Here is a 21937-nt window from a genome sequence, read left to right as displayed (position 1 = left end):
ATAAAGGTTTCAGTATTTCTATTTGGACTAGAAGCTAGAAATGTGAATATCTTAATTCTTAAGAAATAAAATATTGGAGTATAAACAGCAAAATTAGTTCATGGCGTAATACCTTTCAGGAATGTGTTTTGGAATTTTTATGTCAAGCGACTTCATGTGCAAGAGTTTGACCCCTTCTTCCATCTTGTTTGCTGCCACTACATCACAGGCCAGTTCATACATGGTCTTGGATAACTCACAGGCATACACAGAATGTGCTCCAGCTTTCCTAGCAAACATGCTGCAAGGGGAAAAAGTGCTCCATCAAAAAAATAATCTACTGTTTTCAAATTTCAGTGAAATTATGAAATGTGGGGTTTTCCTTTTATTCTTTACCACCAACATTATTCACTCTACATTTGGAAAAAAAATGAGCTAATATTCTCTCCAAGAAACAAATAAGACAATGAATCATAACATCCACCTTATTAAGACAACTGTCATGCAGAATGCTAACAGACTTTTAAAAACTAGACTCAATCAGAATGTTAATGTAAAACCTACTCGTAAAAGCATTATGCAAAATCTCAATAACTCTGAATGTTTCTTGGTAGCTATGTCAAATTCTTAATAAAGTAAGTTATAGTGAAATGACAATAATAATAGTTGCATGAATAATCATAACAAGATTATGAGAAATAATCTCTATTTTTAAATTTCACTGTCAAAATCTTCCACATTTGATAAAATCTTTAATTTACATTAGTATACATCTATACGTAATTAAAACACAGTTCCAACAAACCTTAGTATTCCAGTTCCTGCTCCAATATCCAAAACACTTTTGGAGCCCGAACACACTGCCTTTTGGATTGCTGCGTTATAAATCGTATTCCTTTTGGTGTCATTAAGCATGATAAAGTGCCAGCGTTCCACCAACCAGTTTGCAACACGATAAAAATTCTCCTTTGCATCATTGAAATCAGGGTTTAGCTTCACTGCTTTATGAAAATACCCAGCTGCTTCATCTCTAAAGCCCATTCTAGAATGAAAAATGACAAATGAAACATTCAACTCTACACCATCAATGCCTTGGTTCATGTCACTCATCTAGCCTGAGAACCCCTCTCCAGCACCCCAAATCCTACCCAACGAGAGTGTCGTCTCCTTGGGAAGCCTTCGGTGAGGACTGTGAGTCTCATTTACTTCTCTCCTTTCTGAATCCCTATTATATTTATGCATTCCAGGACACTAACAAGGAACCTGACTATGAAATACTACTTTACTATCGTGTAGTAGAAGCTCTCCTAGTCATCGTCCATTTAAGCAACTTTCTAGAACACCAGGATTCTAAAAACCACTTCCACTGTAAAAGATACTAATGCCTATGGCTAGCCTCTCTACTGTGCTTTCAACTGAGCAGAACGGTCATCAAGAGTTAGCCATATTTGCAGCCAGACCAATTTACACTTGTTACTAAAATTATATATTTTGTTGTACTTGTTACTAAAAGTATATATTTTAATTAAAAATAACTAAGTGAATATGACTGCAAAAAGAGAGTCATTGTGTCCGAAGGAAAAAACATCAAAGGTGAGTCACCAAAAAATTACTACTGAATTATATGTGAGCAAATCAACAATAAAAGACAGAAGGAAAAAACTATCAAACCACCCTGCTTCTTAAACCATCCAAAAACTCCCTCTCTTTGTAAAATAGCTCCCCATCTGTAGACCAATACACTTGTACTGCACAGAGTTAGCCGCTGTGTAGCTCCCATACCAGATTTCACAGTGGCCCATACTCTCCTCAATGAGTGAGTTACCCGACCACGTGCTTGGATTTACCGCAAACTGCTATTCAAACTTCTAAATGTTTACTCACAATTTCTATTTTTATACCTCACTGTTCAGTTCAGTTCAGACGCTCAGTCATGTCTGATTCTTTGCGACCCCATGAACCGCAGCAGGCCAGGCCTCCCTGTCCATCACCAACTCCCAGAGTCCACCCAAACCCATGTCCATTGAGTCGGTGATGCCATCCAACCATCTCATCATCTGTTGTCCCCTTCTCCTCCTGCCCTCAATCTTTCCCAGCATCAGGGTCTTTTCCAACGAGTCAGCTCTCCGCATCAGGTGGCCAAAGTATTGGAGTTTCCGCTTCAAAATCAGTCCTTCCAATGAACACCCAGGACTCATCTCCTTTAGGACAGACTGGTGGGATCTCCTTGAAGTCCAAGGGACTCTCAAGAGTCTTCTCCAATACCACAGTTCAAAAGCATCAATTCTTCAGCGCTCAGCTTTCTTTATGGTCCAACTCTCACATCCATACATGACTACTGGAAAAACAGCCTTGACTAGACGGACCTTTGTTGAAAGTAACGTCTCTGCTTTTTAATATGCGATCTAGGTTGGTCATAACTTTCCTTCCAAGGAGTAAGTGTCTTTTAATTTCATGGCTGCAATCACCATCTGCAGTGATTTTGGAGTCCAGAAAAATAAAGTTAGCCACTGTTTCCACTGTTTCCCCATCTATTTGCCATGAAGTGATGGGACTGGATGCCATGATCTTAGTTTTCTGAATGTTGAGCTGACTGGTAATTTACACACCACACTAGTGTATGGTCCACACGATGAAGAGAACTGAGTTAGTAGAACCCTTTCATACTCATACTTCCTTGCAAGCACCTCTAAGCATTCCACCAATTTTAAAGAAACAGAATCAGACTATTCATTTATGGTATAAGCAAAAAAAACATTCTAGAACCCAAACAGTGAATGGCACTCTTACGAAAGGAAATGGCAAGTTTCCAGGAAGCTCTGGAGAACAGGTTTACAAGAAGTTTCCCAAGCAAAGGACCACAGTGACTTCTCTGCCACCCTGGGAATCAGGCTATGTCCTCTCCAAAAAGGTCTGTATATCTCAACCCAGGGAAAGGAACTCTTTCATGGATACCTGATCTCGGCCCCAAGGGCAGCAGCTATTACACAGTATATGATGTAAAATTATTATATAATGTATCTACTACTCCTATATGCTTTTGAGTTCTCTTTACTTCTCACTAGCCAACTCTCTAGTCTGTTCCCTTTAAAGTTAATAATTCTTTGGAGTAAACTTTCCCTGCTCAAATTACTGTACTATACATTTATCCAATCCAGACAGATCCAGAGTAGTTCTGAACTTGTAATACTGAAACCACTGCATACCTGAAGAGATGCTCCCCCATACTGTTGCAAATCACTTCATCATCAGGAAACAGTTCCAAGGCTTGCTCATAGCAGCCAAGTAGGTCTTGTGTTCGACTGAGAGCATCGAGTTCTTCAGCCCATCTGAACAGCGTATACTGAAAAGTTTCCTTCACAAAAGAGAACATAAATCAGTCAACAACATAAATGATGAAAGACTATTCAACACGGGTTGAAGAGTCCACAGAAAATAAAACTCAATGACAATTGAAAATCACCTGAAGTCTTATTTGGCTTTAATAGACCCTGTTTGCGGAATAAACAAATGCATAAATGAGTAAATTTTATCATCTACATGGTAGTAAAAGGCAAAATTAAGACAGTTTGACCACTCTCCAAACTCTCTCCAGACTTGGCCTCCACATCACATTCTCCACTGACCCCTTTTTTTGAGGATTCCTATGTTTAGGAGTAAGGCCTTGACCCTCTTTTCTTCTCATTCATCCCCAAGGCATCACCTACATGTTGATGGATGCCACATCTATATCTCAAATCAAGACCCTCTCTTTTGAACTTCAGGCCCACAGATACCACTCCCTAGTAGTCATCTCAACCAGGGGCTGTACCTCTACCCAATCTCAAACTCAGCTCAACCCAAACATTTCCTGACCAGTGCTCACAGAAGAGCACTGTACATCAATCCTGTTCCTATCCCGACAGAGGCCTCCCAGAGAAAAATTCAACATTCAATTTTGAAAAAAATTCAAAATGTTCTAAACTGAACCCATAACATTCTTCTCACAAAGGTTAAGGCACCACCCAACCTCAGGCCATTAAGTCACCTTATAATGCTACCTTAACTCCAAAACAATTAATTTCAAACCCAGCCAATTCTCTCTCATTATCTTTAAATCTATCACCACCTCTCCCCACACTGTTGGGGGCCTTTCACTCATACTTCATGGCCCTTTGCACCCAATACAATGTGGGCCTTATGACCACTTGTGCAACAACAGCAATCGCCTTCCCACAGACACCCTCACTCCAGTCGCATCTCCCTCCCAACATTCTCCACGCTGCAAACCAGTGCAGACAGAGAAGCCTGCAGTCATTCCAGCTTTATTACTGACAACATTTATATCATCTTCACATATTTTCCACAGGAGAGTTAAACCTGAAACAGAATTTTAATAGAATTCACTAGAGAGACGAGGATAGGATGAAGACTCTAGGGTGTGGGAGAAAAAAAAACACAGATTATACTAAATGGACTGGGGAATTCATAGGTAAGGAGCTTGGTGTGGCTGAAGTGTGAGGATGGGAAGTAGAAGGAAATAAGACTAAAGAAATAGATCTTTCACAGAGGCCCATGAAAATAAATATGGGGCTTTGTTTTGCAGGAAATAGAGCTAGTTACTTAGCCCTACTGAACATCAGGAATTGAAATACAAACTTTATATATATTTGTAATACACACTGTCCCTGTTTTACCAGAGGAAACTAAGGAACAAAGCACTAAGGAAAAAAGCACTTGGACAGATCCATTATTTTACATCTGCCTACCTAGAAGAGCAAACTCAATCTCAAGGTAACACTTTCTCCTTGAGGCTAGCTGGTCCTGAAATTTACACTAAGTTTTTGTGAACTACAAATGTCTATATAAAATTGACATCTATTGGGAAGAAGTTGGGGATTCTAGGATCCTATCCAAAATATCAACAGTCTTGAGGTTGAGAAACCTTGCATGAAATAAAGCGAAGTAGCTTCAGGTTGAAAACTGAATGCAAAATTAAGCTAAATCATTTTTCGAAATTTTTCTAAAATAACCTGGGGGGGGGGGCGGTGGGGGGGGAGGAACATACAGAACTTCAACAGAGTAACTCTCACAAATAATCTAATAATTGAAACTTAAAAGAATGCATCACCAAATGATTACTTCAGGCAAATTCCAATTTTAATTTAGCATTCTCTCCACCCAAGAGTAGAAAGGAAAGACAAGTGCAAATGTCCTGGGGCAGGAAGGCCTCGTGTGCAATATAACCTTTGGAATTTGAATGAAGTGAAAGTTTTGAAATAGAGGAATGACACCATCCGGCTTTTGTTATGAAGTGCTCACGTTGGCTGTGTTGCAGAAGACAGTCTAGTCTCCCGAGCCAAAGCGTACTGCAAAAGTCAACAGGAGACGATTGAGGGTTGAATCAGGGTAGTAAAAAAGAAGGTGGTGAAAAAAAAGAAGGTGGTGAAAAGAAATACGATTCTGGATGTAAATTTCGAGGGTCACCAAACAATATTTTCTAATAGGCTGGTTGTGGTTGCGAATAAAAGAGTCAACGGTAAACAGTAAACAATAATAACAACCACCAGGCACTTAGAGACCACACTCCCTCCTCCAACTACCTACGTATTCATTTACTTATACAGAACAGAGGATCGACCTGCGAGAGAAGGGCCCTCCTCACCTTCACATCGTCTTTCAGCTCCGGCGCTAGGCTGAGCACGAGGAGGTAGTGGGCATAGGCGGTGCCGAAGTCCTGGGAACCCAGGCAATGCTCTGCGCTCTGCAAGGACCGCGACACCAGCTCGTCCCGCCCAGGTGCCCCGGCGCCACTCCCGGCGCCCCGGCGGGGCCTGGGCCGCGAGTTCGGCATGACAGAGTCACCGGCCGAAACCTGCGCCACTATCACTAAAGGGAAGATGCTCTGGTAAACGGAAGGAGCAAACAGTCTCGGTGACACCACTTCCACGTAACTAACCGGAGCGCCAGAACCTGCGCAGGTAACCTATTCCCGGGCCACCACAAGCTCGCCCACCTTCGCCAGGCAGAAGCCCAGGAGAGGCGCGTCCCATTGGCTGGCGGCGCACGCTGCGCTAACGTCAGCACGCCCGACGTGAGCACGTCGCCCCCTCCCCCGTTTAGGCGATAAGGCGCGAGGCGTCCACCGCGCGTGCGCTTAGGGGACCTTCGTTAATAATTTCTTTCTTGTTCGGGCGTCTGACGAGAAACAATAATAGCTTTCTCCCTCTTTTCTGACGTCAGGAGTGTGTAACTTCAGCTGGGACACCCAAACTCGGCCGACCCAACCAAGCCGAAGCTGCACCTTCCCGCGAGGGAGGTGATAACGTATGAGGAGAGCAGTCAGGCGTTTATGGTGATGTGTAAGGCATTTGAGTTGTAATCACCAGATCGCGAAGTGGCGAAAGTGAAAATAACTCGGAAATAGCAAAAGCACCCCAAATAGGGTAGAGGAAATGCTTTCACCGACGTTTTAAAAATCATCCCTCACAGAACCCTGTGAAGTATACCTCTGGATTATTCTCATTTTACAGACTGGGAGGGATATCCTGAGATGGTACTTGCCCAAGAAAATCACACACAGGCAGGGCTCAAATTCGAGTCCCTGGCTTCCTGTTCAGTTTTCTCTAAAACGAACTTAGGATTTATCTCAACTCTTCGGGGTTATCACTGCTGTATACTGGGTACGTTATTACATTTTAAAAGTTTTTCTGCATTCAAGTATGGACCCTAAGGGGTAAATTCAGAACTTTTAAACCCGAGGGAATCAGTTCACTTCAGTTTATTCGCTCAGTCGTGCGACCCTATGGACTGCAGCACGCCAGGCCTCCCTGTCCATCACCAACTCCCGGAGCCTACCCAAACTCACGTCCATTGAGTTGGTGATGCCATCCAACCATCTCATTCTATGTCGTCCCCTTCTCCTCCTGCCCTCAATCTTTCCCAGCATCAGGGTCTTTTCAAATGAGTCAGCTCTCCGCATCAGGTGGCCAAAGTATTGGAGTTTCAGCTTCAACATCAGTTCTTCCAATGAACATCCAGGACTGATCTTTAGGATGAGCTGTTTGGATCTCCTTGCAGCTCAACGGACTCTCAAGAGTCTTCTCCAACACCACAGTTCAAAAGCATCAATTCTTTGGCGCTCAGCTTTCTTTATAGTCCAACTTTCACATCCATCCTAAACGGAGGGGGTGATGTATAGGAATTACAGCTGAAAAAAGTCATTCTTTTCCCTAGTTTCATACATGCAGATGGTGAATGATTACTTAAGGAACAAAAAAAGGAAACATTTTGCATGTCAAACTGACAGACTTTGGGGACTCCAGTTCTCAGAAACACATCATTTACCTGCCTTTTTGCCTTCTCTTTTGACCTGGTTTTCTGAACCACCCTTCCTCACAGCACACAGGTAAATTCCAATCAATTCTTCAAAATCCGGGTCACTAGATTGTGGCTTGCTGTGGTAGTCAGAAAATGCCTCAAGGACAGGATTATTTTTAATAATTTTTTAACTGTGTACCTGACAGAGTCTGGCTCAAAGTAAGAAATTAGATTTTTTTTTTAAATTTTGGTGGAAACTACATCACCCCACTCCTCGGTTTTGCACTTTAAGACTTTACCAACCATTTAAAGTCCTTATTTCTCTCTCAATCTCAATTGCTACTTTCTATACTAAATTTAAGATTGAACTGTATTTCAGTATATGGGGGAATCATCAGTAACTGATCTATAATAAGAATAGACGAGATTTTCTTTTGAACCAAACTGAGAATTAACTGCCTGGGAAACAGGCTGTTGGATAGCTCTGAGGAACTGTTTCATGGAAACATGGTTTCAGCACAGTTTTATATATTGTCAGAACAAAGAGTATCAAACATGACAGAGCTGCATTCTTTCAGGTTTCAAAAGAGACAGAGCAGCACATACACAGTGAATCAGTATGGCCTTGTGCTCGGGGAAGGGAGCCTTATAATCGATAGAGTACAAATACTGACCATTGACGTTCCAGGAAGAGAGAGGCATTTCTATTTTAAAATGGACATTTTTCCTCTGGACATGGCCCCTTTTCTTTAATGGTTACAGCAAATGTACAATGTATGTTTAAATAGGCCGGAAAGCAGGCTGTTCTGTTTAGCACAAAGTTCAAGTTAAATCATGTATAAGCAAGAAGGACTTCCCCATACCTCAGTATGTGAACATTTTTTTCCTTCATCACTTCATGCAACTGAAATGCTAAGGGCTCTTTTGTCCCAGTAGGATGTAGAAGATGAGAAGACTACTAAACTGAAAAAAAAAGTACATTCTGGTCCAAGCTTGGTCCTTCCTGGCCCATTCAAGAACCATTCCTTAAGAGCATTTGAAAAAAGACCTAACAAAGCTGCTTCTACTTTGCACACAAGATGGACTGGACCATCACATGAGATGGTATATGTATCAGCGTTATGTATATAATATATATTTAATGCTATGCATTATTACTCTTATATAGACTCATTTAAAACGTAGCTGGGTTATTAAAAATTAGATCACTAATACCTTTGAGCATTTGATCAGAAGTCTAGACAACTCATATCTTTTAAGAGACCATTGTAATAGACTACTGGGACCATGCTCTAGAGCCCGTGCTCTGCAACAGGAGAAGCCATCATGATGAGAAGCTCTTGCACCACCACTACAGAGTAACCCCCACTCACCACAGCTAGAGAAAGCCCACTTGCAGCAACAAAGACACAGCACGGCCAAAAAATTAATTTTAAAAAAGAGCGCTTGAAGCTTAAAAATGATTGCTAAAACTAAGAAAAGTGTCACAGGTAAAAAAAAAAAAAAAAAAAGTCGAATGTAATTGGCTGGACTCTCTCTCCAGAAAGCAGAAGGAGACCTCCTAACCGTTCTCTTCAGAGATTTTGGTTTGGGGGAATCACTTTAGACTTTATCATTCTGTCAGCTCCGTGAGTCCCTGCTTCTGCTGAATTAGACAGTACTTCATTTTATAGATGATCTTGTACCCCAGGGTATGCTTTCCCATTCCACAGGGCAAGATTTCTTTTCTCTTGTTTTGCTTTGTTTTGTTTTTTTGGTCTGTTTGGCTTGTTAAGATAACCAAACTACTTAAAACATTTAGACCACATGAAACTCAAAGTGGACATATTATTACCAAGTCAATATAGGTTGAGATGGAGGGAAAACTTGACAGGAAGTGAGAAAGGGCAGAAAAGAAAAAAGCCAACTTCAGTTGTTTCGTCATCTCCTATAGTATCAACCTGTGGGCAGTGACTACTGCTAAAAAAAAAAAAAAAAAAGCTAAGGATGCTTCCTGTCCCTTCTGAAAAACCTCAGATAACTTTCTGAGCTACTAAGACGCTTACTCCTTGGAAGGAAAGTTATGACCAACCTAGATAGCATATTGAAAAGCAGAGACGTTACTTGGCCAACAAAGGTCCATCTAGTCAAAGCTATGGTTTTTCCAGTGGTCACGTATGGATGTGAGAGTTGGGCTGTGAAGAAAGCTGAGCACTGAAGAATTGATGCTTTTGAACTGTGGTGTTGGAGAAGACTCTTGAGAGTCCCTTGGACTGCAAGGAGAGCCAACCAGTACATCCTAAAGGAGATCAGTCCTGGGTGTTCATTGGAAGGACTGATGCTGAAGCTGAAACTCCAATATGTTGGCCACCTCATGCGAAGAGTTGACTCTTGATTCTGGGAGGCACTGGAGGCAGGAGAAGAAGGGGACGACAAAGGATGAGATGGCTGGATGGCATCACTGACTCAATGGACATGGGTTTGGGTGGACTCTGGGAGTTGGTGATGGACCGGGAGGCCTGGCGTGCTGTGGACTGAGCGACTGAACTAAACTGAACTGAAGTCTAACTTACACTGAGTGTTCTAGATAGAGAAATCACAGGTTATTTGTGTTTCTTTGTGGTTTATCTTTAACTCAGACACTCTCTTAGACACTAGGGAAAGTCAGTTGAAAGAAATGGAACTGACGCAAATAGCATGGGGCATTTGCTCACCACAAGAAACTGAGATAGAAAATATACTTCAAGTACTATTTTTTCTTCCTTTATTACCTCATTCATGAGACTTAGAATTCCTCAAGGCTATATATGTTTATTGAAGGCTAACTATATTTATTGAAATTACTTTTCAGTTGTTTTGAAAGAACTGAAAGAACTGTGAAACATAGTTTGAAAGAACTATCTATGTTTGATCACAAAGAACCCTGAAGTATGATGAGAATCATATGCACAATGTACATTTTACTTCTTGGTTCTTAGTCAAAAGTTTCTTTGAAAATATTGAAAGCATCATTCCTTTGTTCACAATAGCCTTCCTCCTCTCCAACCAAAACTGTAATCTTTAACGACTCTTAAGAGTCTGATTCCTTCATTTATATGTTCTTTTTTGCACCCTCTTTTAAGGTTCTAAGAAAAACCTCACTGATGGGGAAAACCACTGCTGACTCAGAAGCAGGTTTAATTGTGGTTATCTTTCACCATGTTCTAGGCAGCTTGTCAACAAACCACATATGCCAAACAAGGAAGCAAAACCAACTGAAGGGCTCTCAGCTTTCCAGTGTGCAGCAGTTGAAGGTTAACAGGGGGAAGAAAGCTCACAGGAACTTCATTAACAAGGGATTAAACAGTTTACTGGACACAAGGTATCTTGGGTTTATATCTTCAGAGGAGACTCGTATGTTTTTCGCACGATCTTGTATGTTCTATGATTTGGAGTCTTGTTCTCAGCTCTGCGCATTTTAGGGTCATTTTGGCAGCTTTTAAACAATATCCACACCTGGGCCTCATTTCCAAAGATGCTGATTTAATTGGCCTGGAGTGGAGTCTGGGAATGAGTCTTTTTAAGAGCTCCCTGGAGAGGCTAATGTGCATACCAGGAATGCAGGGTATGGGGCAGGTTGTCTTCTTTTTTTAAACTGGAGTATAATTGCTTTACAATGTTGTGTTAGTTTCTGCTGTAAACTGAAGTGAATCAACTATGTATATATACATATATATGCTCCCTCTTGAACCTCCCTCCCAACCACCCCCATCCCACACCTCCGAGACAGGGCACCGAGCTCCTTGTACTGTGCACTGGCTTCCTGAAAGCTATCTGTTTTACATATGGTAATGTATAGATCGGAGAAGGCAATGAATGGCACCCCGCTCCAGTACTCTTGCCTGGAAAATCCCATGGACAGAGGAGCCTGGTAGGCTGCAGTCCACGGGGTTACCAAGAGTCAGACACAACTGAGTGACTTCGCTTTCACTTTTCACTTTCATGCACTGGAGAAGGAAATGGCAACCCACTCCAGTGTTCTTGCCTGGAGAATCCCAGGGACGGGGGAGCCTGGTGGGCTGCTATCTGTGGGATCGCACAGAGTCGAACACGACTGAAGCGACTTAGCAGCAGCACAGCAGCAGTGCATAGATGTCAGTCTTACTCTCCCAGTTCATCTCAGTCTCCCGTTCCTTGGGGAAGGCTTCTATAGGGTTGCTGGTGTGTTTGAAGTACGTGGTGTAGGCAGTATAGGCATAAAGGCAGTTTGGGGAGTGGGAAATAATCTGTTTATGGCTTAACAAGAATTGTGAAGAGCCAACTAAATTCTTTGGAGTTGAAGTGATTGTTGTATGATGAAAAACAAAATGTTCATCATATTGAATTATTTGTTGGAGAGAAAATTTTATAATTGAATCAACGAAACACTGCAGCCATAGTATAACTGCTTGGCTATTAAAATTTGCATAAATGGATTCTCACTAAATATTCCCAGTTTCTTCCATTTTTCAAAAAGCTTTTACTGTAGTTCTTGTTGCTGTTGTTTACATAACCCTTTCTAACTGCTCCCTGTACATTTCAAAATCTTGAACTCAAAGTTAGATGTAAAACTAACAATGGCAAAACCAATGCTGAGTTGAAAATCTGAGTGTACAGGGGCCTTTAGTAGTGTGACAACAGTGTTCAGAGGCAGTGAAAGAGAAAATCCATGTATCAACCATGCTTGGTTCTGGAGAATCTGCCTGAGTCTCCTGCTGGAAATACCAACCAAAATGTTGGTGCCAGAGATGGATTCCAAGTAATCTGAATAGAGTATGTCCTGACAAAGCATTCATAAAAATGCTAAAAATCCACTTAGAGGAAAAAGCTAAATGTGGGAGTCACCTCGACTCTTTGCACTCCTCTCCCTCTTCCCCATCAATCATGACTAGTCCAGGTCCCAGCAGGAGCAAACTCAGAGGGCTTATCAATTAAACAGAGTTTAATCAAAGGACTGTTGACAGAGGTCAGGGAGGTTCAGGGAATCAGCAAAGCTTGTGAGGTGTCCAGAGACCAGCAACACCTGGAAGCTACTGCCATCCTTTGTCCTGAAGAAGCAGAAGGAGAGGACTACATTACCCAAACCCAGAAAGAGTTGTAAGTATGGAAGAGAGGCCACCTAACCGGAAGTATCGCCGTCAGCAGAGGAGAGAATTCCCTGACCTTTTTCTCCCCCTACCTACCAATCTCTTATTGATGCCTCCTACTAGCAGAACCCAATCCAAAGGGAGCTAGTAAGGAATCTTAGATGACACAGTCCAGAGAGTCAGTCACCCTCCAGGGCACAGAGAAGGACAAAGAAAGGTAGAAAATGGTTCTGTAGCAAATGGAGGATAATCAGTGAAATTACCAAGTTTTACCTCTTGACTTCCTAAATTAAAAAAAAACCTTCCCCCTCCTCTGATTGCTTGCTGCCCTTGCCTGCATTCATCATTTTAACCTTTCCCCTTGTCTGTTATAATGGCCTTTCATCCCCCAGGCTTCGGTCATGCACCTCTTAAATTCATCTTTCATCTTCATTGCTGTAGCTGAAATTATCTAAAAAGCAAATTTCGCAATTCATTGGCTCCCCAACACCTAGAGCTGTGTGTTTAAACTTTTTAAGCAAATAAGTAGCGTAGAGAATAATTCTAAATCCTAATCAAAGTTTTCCCTCAGGAGAGGAAAGGCAAGAGTCATGTTGAGCATGTAACTTACACTGAGATTGTACTAGATTGTACTAAGTGTGGATTGTACGTTCCACACTCAGAATGTACTATTTGAGAATGCATTAAAGATCTGGGTTTCCTTAGTAGCTAAAAGCCCCAAGAATGTCTACTTATAGTGTCCTCCCTGAGCAAAATAATAATTCTTGCCTGGAGAATCCCATGGACGGAAGAGCCTGGGAGGCTACAGTCCACGGGGTTGCAAAGAGTTGAACACGACTGAGCGACTTCTCTTCACTTCTAGAGCCCTGGAGCTGCAACCACTGACTGAAAGGGAGAAGGCACGGCAGTGAAAAGCCCATGCGCTGCGACTAGACAGTAGCCTCCACTCGCCACCACTAGAGAAAAGCTCATGCCGCAAGAAGGCCCAGAGCAGCCCAAAAAAAGGCCAACCCCAGGTCCCAGGCTAGGCTTTCTGGTGTTGGCTTTTTATACCCTTTACATCACAAGGCTCTCTGTAAGGAGGTGTTTTAGCTCAGTCATTGTCAGGGCACGTAACAGGAGGCTATTGTCTGAATCTGAATCCTAGCCCTGCCATATACCACTGAGGCATCTTGAACAAGTTAAGTTACTTAACTTCTAGACCTGAATTTCCTTATACATAAAATGAGGATCATCCTGTACCTATCTCTTAGCTTTGTTGTAACGATTAAATAAGTTAATAGTAGTACTAGTAATGTTAGTCTCTAAGTCAGGCCTGACTCTTTGTGACCCCACGGATTGTAGCCCACCAGGCTCCTCTGTCCATGGAATTCTCCAGGCAAGAATACTGGAATGGATAGCCATTCCCTTGTCCAGGGAAATCTTCCCGACTCAGGGATTGAACCCGAGTCTCCCCATCATGGGCAGATTCTTTACTCTCCGAGCCACCAGGGAAGCCCACAGTTACAGTACCCAGATCATGTTAAGCCCTCAGTAAGAGTTCCGGAGAAGGCAGTGGCAACCCACTCCAGTACTCTTGCCTGGAAAACCCCATGGACAGAGGAGCCTGGTAGGCTGCTGTCCACGGGGTCGCACAGAGTCGGACACGACTGAAGTGACTTAGCAGTTTAGCAGCAAGAGTTACTTGTTCTTACTCCAGCTTCCTCTGAAGGGGAACTCATGGTTCTCAGAAGAGTGAGGCTTCCATCCAAAAGGAGCTGTAGCGCCTGCCAGTTACTTGAGTCTTACTTGGACCTGGAGACCTATAATGGGGGTGGGGGGGGAAGGGGGAGAAGGGAAAGGAGACAAGAAGTCTTTCCTCCTCTTCCTACTGCCTCCCAAATAAACTGACATCTGCCTTAAGAGCTGTAAGTGCTTAACTCAGTTTTTTCCCACGATTGAGTTTAGGAAAGGAAGCAAATACAGTGTTTTTCTTGGTGCAATATAAAGGATAGATCTTAAATTGTGGTGACAAACCCACAGGTTTTTTGAACTTGGTGGAAAGTAATGATCACAGAAGATTCCGTCTTCTGTGATGGAAAACCTAGTCTTTGTGCAAGGTACTCACTGGATGTGAACCAGACTATTACAGGCTCTGGGGAAATAGTAACTCATCTTGTGATCTGTCTTCAGAGCAGTTGGCTTAAACTATTCAGGATTCATGCTTTCCAAGCCAAAGATACCCTCTCCATCCCCCTTACATGTAAGATTTTGATCAATACCCAACACCTTTAGGTCAGGGAACTATTTTGCTTATGATAGGATAATGGTTAGGAGGCTTCCTATGTGGTGCTAGTGGTAAAGACTCTGCCTGCCAATGCAGGAGACTCAAGAGACTCGAGTTCCATCCCTGGGTCAGGAATATTCCCTGGAGAAGGGAATGGCAATCCACTCCAGTATTCTTGCCTGTAAAATCCCATGGACAGAGGACTCATAAAGAGTAGAACACGACTAAGCAACTGAGAAGAGCAGCAGAGGGATAAAGCTTAACTGAGCTGGCCCCATTGAAATAGACGTCAGAACCGAAGCTGTGACACCCAGTTGGCCTCCCATGCCCTCTTCCAAAGCCTAAGGGGCTTTGTTGAGCCCAGTTTGAAGCCACTCCCCTGTAAGGTTAAGTCTAAGCTCCTTAAGTAAGCCCAGGCTACATGAGTTGGCTCCCGCTTAACCCCTCTAGCCTCAGTCTCCAACATTTCCTGCTTCACTGTCCTCATTCACATTTTTGCTAAGGTAGCCCTCCCCCCTTCATATAATGTGTTCCATCCTAGTATGTTCTGCTCACGCCATATCATCTTTACTTAGTGCAAAATTCTCCACTTCTCCAAATTGCTAATTCAGGCAAAGTATTCTTTCTCTGATTTCTCATAGTCACCAACCCATAACTCAATTTTAGCACATTTGGTTTTGGTTTTAGTCACTAAGTTGTGTCCAATTCTTCTGCAACCCCATGGACTGTAGCCTTCCAGGCTCCTCTGTCCATGGGATTTTCCAGGCAAGAATACCATTGCCATTCCCTTCGCCAGGGGCTCTCCCCAGTCTCCTGCGTCTCCTGCATTGGCAGCTGGATTCTTTACCACTGAGCCACCAGGGGAGCCCCAGTTGTATAAATGAAGTGATGTGTTTATCCTCTTGACTAGAAAGTGAGTTCCTGGGACTCGGGAAGTATGCCTTATTCATTCTTTATCTGAAGCATTCTGAATAACAACTAGAATTAATGAAGTCATTAAATGTCTGATGAGGGCTATCCTGGTGGCCCAGTGGCTAAGACTGCACTTCCAATGAGTTGCCAGGACCAGCTGCTACTGCTGAGTTGCTTCAGTCATGTCCAACTCTGTGCAACCCCATAGATGGCAGCCCACCAGGCTCCCCCGTCCCTGGGATTCTCCAGGCAAGAACACTGGAGTGGGTTGCCATTGACAAAACTGGAATGGCTTCAATGCAGAAACCAAGGGGTTTCCAATGCCCATGGATAAAGATTTGCCCAAGCAGATTCTAAAGGACATGTACATAATTTCAAGAAGTGAGCTACAAATGCAAGAGAGTTTGGGTCCCGTTAATGTGTACCTTAGAAAGAGAAGTTTCATAAACATTCTTGAAAAACATCTGCTTCTCTTTTCCAGGTACTTGCAACCTCAAATAAAGCAGCACAGAAACACAGTGCAGGAAGAGTTTTCTCTGAAAAGATACCTGGACCAGAAGTCTTGGTTCTACCCTATCTGCCAGAGACTCACCTAAATCCAATTAGGGTAGCAGCATACAGAATAAATAGAATCCGAGGAATATGAATAAATTATGTTTTCTCAGTATATTGTAATTTACCTTTATAATGAGAAGTTTTTGTGACTCACTGAAAGTGGGAGTTGGACAGTTAGATTTTTTTTTTCCTGGCCGCACTGGGTCTTTATTGCTATGTGGACTTTATCTAGTTTCAGTGAATGGGAGCTGCTCTTCCTTGCGGTGTGAGGGCTTCTCATTGTGATGACTTCTCTTGTTGCAGAGCACAGGTTCTAGACCTTGTGCTCAAGAGTCATGGCCCATGGGCTTTTGACTGTGATGTGTGGGATCTTCCCAGACCAGGGATTAAACCCATGTCCCCTGCATTAGCAGGTGGATTCTTAACCACTGGACCACCAGGGAAGTCCAGAAAGTTAGGATTTATTGATACAGATACAGGGGTGTCTGTATTGCATGCATTCTATATTGTAGGGACTGTTTTAAATAATTTAATGTTTCATCAATCAGCATCTTCCCTCTCTTTTTCTGGGACCTGTGTTAGCTTTCACCAGGTTATTGGGTTTCCCAGGTGGCTCAGTGGTAAAGAATCCGCCTGCCAATCCTGCAAGAGACTCAGGTTCAGTTCCTCAGTAGAGAAGATCCCCTGGAGGAGGGCATGGCACTCCACTCCAGTATTCTTGCCTGGGGAATTCCATGGACAGAGGAGCCTGGCGGGCTACAGTCCATGGGGTTTCAAAAGACTTGGACACAACTTAGTGACTAAACGACAACAACAATGCAATTTACCACACTTTTCTTCTATTGTCTTGCTTCCCTGGTAGTTCAGCTGATAAAGAATCCACCTGCAATGTGGGAGACCTGGGTTTAATCCCTGGGTTGGGAAGATCCCCTAGAGAAGGGAAAGGGAATCTTTCCAGTATTACGGCCTGGAGAATTCATGTCTCAATGAGTTGGACACAACTGAGCGGCTTTCACTTTCACTTTCTTCTATTGTCTTAAGCCCCGTAGATCCTGTGGGAAAATTGCATGTTCTTTCAAGTTCCCAATCCTTTGGCCACAATTGATTTCTTCAGGCTTGAGGGTATAACCCAAACATTTTCTAATAGGAAGTAAAAATGAAAGGGGGAAAAAGTAGACTCTGATAGCCAACTTCTAAGATGTAAAACCTGGGAGTTATCAATGACCATGTTCCTCATCATATGGAGGAAACTAGGCTACAGTTGCAGGGGACAGAGCCAATAGAGTAAAGCTGAAGAGGGACAAAGAGGAAGGCATTATGGGTTGGTTGTTCAGTCATTCCTTGGATCCTGTGAATCATGAAGTTTTCCTTTGTGTCTAAGCTAAAGCTGAATTTGTTTCTGTTATTTATAATGAAATCATGATTCACACACCTGTGTAACTGCACTTAATCCTAACACCAATACTTTTAAGCAGTGACCATAATTGACATTTTATAAATGAGTCCCAGAGTTAGAGATGGACGTTCTCCCTGGTACCCTATCTTGAAGAAATATTTTACAATAACACCCAACTACATTATTCTCAGACCATCAGCTCCTTATTGCAAAATTCATGCTTAAGTTGAAGAAAGTAGGGGAAACCACTAGGCTATTCAACAACAACAACAACGTGCATGCTCAATCATGTCCAACTCTTTGCAGCCCCGTGGACTATAGCCTGTCAGTCTCCTCTGTCCATGGGATTTTTCCAGCAAGAATACTGGAATGGGTTGCCATTCAGGTATGACCTAAATCAAATCCCATATGATTATACAGTAGAGGTGACAAATAGATTCAAGGGATTAGATCTGGTAGACAGAGTGCCTAAAGAACTATTCGCAGAGGTTCATAACAGTGTACAGGAAGCAGTGACCAAAACCATCCCAAAGAAAAAGTAACGCAAGAAGGTAAAGTGGTTGTCTGAGGAGCCTTTACAAATAGCTGAGAAAATAAGAGAAAGACAAAGGAGAAAGGGAAAGATATACCCAACTGAATAAAGAGTTCCAGAGAATAGCGAGGAGAGATAAGAAGGGCTTCTTAAATAAATGGTGAAAGGAATAGAGGAAAACAGTAGCATAGGAATAACTAGAGATCTCTTCAAGAAAATTGGAGATATCAAGGGAATATTTCATGCAAGAATGGGCATGGTAAAGGACAGAAATGGTAAGGACCTAACAGAAGAAGAGATTAAGAAGAGGTGGCAAGAATGTGCAGAGAACTGTACAAAAGAGGTCTTGTCGACCTGAATAACCACGATGGTGTGGTCACTCACCTAGAGCCAGACATTCTGGGATGTGACGTCAAACGGGCCTCAGAAAGCATTACTATAAATAAAGTTAGGGGAGGTGATGGAATTCCAGCTGAGCTATTTAAAATCCTAAAAGACAATCCTGTTAAAGTGTTTCAGTCAGTATGTCCACAAATATGGAAAACTCAGCAGTGGCCACAGAACTGGAAAAGGTCAGTTTTCATTCCAGTTCCAAAGAGGGGCAATACCAAAGATTGTTCAGACTTCCATGCAGTTACACCTATTTCACATGCTAGTAAGATTATGCTCAAAATCCTTCAAGTTAGGCCTCAAAAGTACACGAACCAACAACTTCCAGATGTGTAATCTGGGTTTAGAAAAAGGCAGAGGAACAAGAGATTAAATGGCCAATATTTGTTGGATCATGGAGAAAGCAAGGGAATTCCAGAAAAATATCTACTTCTGCTTCATTGGCTATGCTAAAGCCTTTTGACTGTGTGGATCATGGAAAATTCCCAAAGAGATAGGAATACCAGAACACCTAACCTGTCTCCTGAGAAATCTGTATGCAAGTCAAGAAGCAATAATTAGAACCAGACATGGAACTACTGACTGGTTCCAAATTGGGAAAGGAGTATGACAAGGGTATATATTGTCACCCTACTTATTTAACTTCTATGCAGAGCACATCGTGTGAATTGCTGGGCTGGATGAATGACAAGCTGGAATCAAGATTGCTGGGAGAAATATCAGTAACCTCAGATATGCAGATGATACTACTCTAATGGCGAAAAGTGAAGAGGAACTAAAGAGACTTTTGATGAGGGTGAAAGAGGAGAGTGAAACTGCTGATTTGAAACTCAACATTCAATAAACTAAGATCACGGCATGCAGTCCCATAACTTTAAGCAATTAGAAGAGGAAAAAGTAGATGCAGTGACAGACATTTTTCTTGGGCTCCAAAATCACTGTGGGCAGTGACTATAGCCATGAAACTAAAAGACGCTTGCTCCTTAGAAGGAAAGCTATGACAAGCTTAGATAGCATATTATAAATAAAAAGCAGAAACATCACTTTGCTGACAAATGTGCATATAGTCAAAGCTATGGTTTTTCCAGTAGTCATGTATGGATATGAGAGTTGGACCATAAAGAAGGCTGAAAAAAAAAGTGTAGTCACTCAGTCATGTCCAACTCTTTGCAGCCCCCTGGACTGTAGCCCACGAGGATCCTCTGTCCATAGAATTCTCTAGGCAAGAATACTGGAATGGACTGCCATTCCCTTCTCCAGGGGATCTTCCTGACCCAGGGATCAACCCCGGGTCTCCTGCGTTGCAGGCAGATTCTCTACCGTCTGAGCCACCAAGGAAGGCTGAGTGCCAAAAAATTGATGCTTTCAAATTGTGGTGCTAGAGAAGATGCTTGAGAGCCCCTTGGACTGCAAAGAAATCAAACCAATCAATCCTAAAGGGAATCAATCCTGAATGTTCATTGGAAGAACTAATGATTAAACTGAAGCTGAAGTTCCAATACTTTGGCCACCTGATGTGGAGCCAACACTTTGGAAAAGACCCTGTTGCTGGGAAAGATTGAAGGCAAAAAGAGAAGGGGCAGCAGAGGATGAGATGGTTGGAATGCATAGCCAACTCGATGGACATGAGTTTGAGCAAACTCCAGGAAATGGTGAAGGACAGGGAAGCCTGGCATGCCTCAGTCCCTGGGGTTGAAAAGAGACACAACTTAGCAACTAAACAACAACAACAACATTATTCTACCTACCCTGCTTGCCAAGCAATTTTTCAGCTTGCTCTCTTCCAAAGGTACAAACACACTGGGAAACAGTGACTCCAAAATGATCAGATGTTGATTGTCTTGTCAGTAACAGTTCACATTATGAAATAATTTGTTGATATTATTATTTATAAATTAGGCTATTATGAGTTTGGTTAGTATGAATCATTTCTGAGAATTGGACGTAATGCTTTAGAGTTTAAGAATCCGAAAAGTTGAGGGTCATATTAGACTAAACCTTCTTAGGGACTGGTTTTGCCTAGAACACTTGTACAAACTCTTTCTAGACATCTTAGCTGCACAACTGCCGTAAACTAAGATTCCTTAAGATGTCAAAGATAGAGGTTCCATCAACAATTGAGTCCTAGCCACAAAATTGAACTCTTTAGTCAGCTGTATCACAACAAAGATTTTTTTTAATTATTAGTTTCCTACAGTGCTTTTTGTCTCTAGATTAGCTATTATCAAGGTTTAAAATGGGCTGAGGTGACATCAGTGAAAATAGTAAAATGAGGAACTCCAAATTCCACCCCTCCATAAGAACAACGAAAACTAGACAAAAGACTGTCAGAATCAACTTTCTTTGAACTCTGGAAATTAGCCAAAGGCCTGCAACAACCTGGCAAAAATATTTTTTCAAGGAAAATAGCTAGTTCTTAGTAAGTACTAATGGGATTCCAGTCCCATCACCCACTCCTTGTATCAGCGGTAGTTGGGAAAATAACAGCCTGCATTTCTGGTACCAGAGTGAATAAAGAGTTGTTATTAGTTATTTGTTCTGATCTGCCTGGTGGCTCCCTAGAATGGTGACTCAAAGGCATATATCTATTTTGCCTAACTCCAACTTCCCTGGTGGCTCAGTGGCAAAGAATCCACCTGCCAATGCAGTAGACACAGGCTCGATCCCTGGGTCAGAAAGATCCCTTGGAAAAGAAAATAGCAACCCATTCTAGTATTTTTGCCTGGGAAATCCCACAGACAGAGGAGCCTGGTGGGGTACAGTCCATGGGGTCGCAAAAGATTCAGACACAACTTAGTGACTAAACAAGAACAACAGCAACTAGCCTAGTAATAAAGCTCCTTCCCAAGGGTATTTGTTGAAAATCCTTGTAGTCTGCTGTCTTAGGTTGCTGCTACCAAGGTGATCATTAACAACTGGGGCAAACAGTAGACCAAACAAAAAGCTTGTGAGGAAAATGAGTGTCCTGTAAGGACAAAATCTTGAGAAGGTCAAAGGCCAAATGCATGCATAAGATTGTATGCATGCTCAGGAAGCCCCCCAAAAAACTCTGAAACTCTCACCTCCTACTGACTTTACAGCTCTAAGGCTAGTGTTGAAAGTAGGCCACAATAAACACCTATGGGTCCTCTGCAAAGGCTGGAAGATTGTTTGGTTCCAGGTACAGGCATACCTTATTATGTTTCACTTCATTGCACTTTGCAGACATTACATTCTTTGCAAATGGAAGGTTTGTGGCAACCCTCCATCAAGCAAGTCTACCAGCACCATTTTTCCAGTAGCATTTGCTCATTTCATGTCTCTGTGTGTCGGGAAGATCCCCTGGGGAAGGGAATGGCAACCCACTCCAGTACTCTTGCCTGAGAAATCCCGTGGACAGAGGAGCCTGACAGGTTACAGTTCATGGGGTCACAAAGAGTCAGACATGACTGAGCAGAAGGCACCCTGATGTCACATTTTAGTAATCTCACCATTTTTCAAACCGTCTCATTATTATTATGCTTCTTATAGTGAGCTGTGACCAG

The 21937-nt window shown here is 42.4% G+C and overlaps 1 protein-coding gene across 3 annotated transcripts in view; it reads right to left on the bottom strand.

The window, feature by feature from the left end:
• Nucleotides 1-6052, bottom strand: part of PRMT9 (protein arginine methyltransferase 9) — a 37538-nt gene extending 31486 nt beyond the window's left edge. Inside the window, exons 1-4 of one of the 3 annotated variants that reach the window (XR_011249779.1) lie at nucleotides 5624-6026; nucleotides 3186-3334; nucleotides 785-1021; nucleotides 113-280 (exon numbers count right to left, since the gene is read on the bottom strand). Coding sequence is in view for 1 of the 3 variants with exons in the window: in XM_069556743.1 (XP_069412844.1) it covers nucleotides 113-280; nucleotides 785-1021; nucleotides 3186-3334; nucleotides 5624-5812 (743 nt within the window). In the remaining 2 variants the exon portion in view is untranslated. Of the gene's footprint in view, nucleotides 1-112; nucleotides 281-784; nucleotides 1022-3185; nucleotides 3335-5623 lie in introns of all 3 variants that reach the window. The other 2 variants (XM_069556743.1, XM_069556744.1) reach the window with 2 other exon arrangements.
• Nucleotides 6053-21937: the final 15885 nt, after the last annotated feature.

Source organism: Ovis canadensis, chromosome 17 (assembly GCF_042477335.2).
Source record: "Ovis canadensis isolate MfBH-ARS-UI-01 breed Bighorn chromosome 17, ARS-UI_OviCan_v2, whole genome shotgun sequence".
Classification (NCBI taxonomy): Eukaryota; Metazoa; Chordata; class Mammalia; order Artiodactyla; family Bovidae; genus Ovis; species Ovis canadensis.
Note: the sequence above shows the minus strand (reverse complement) of the source record. Positions and strands in the feature narration are given on the sequence as shown.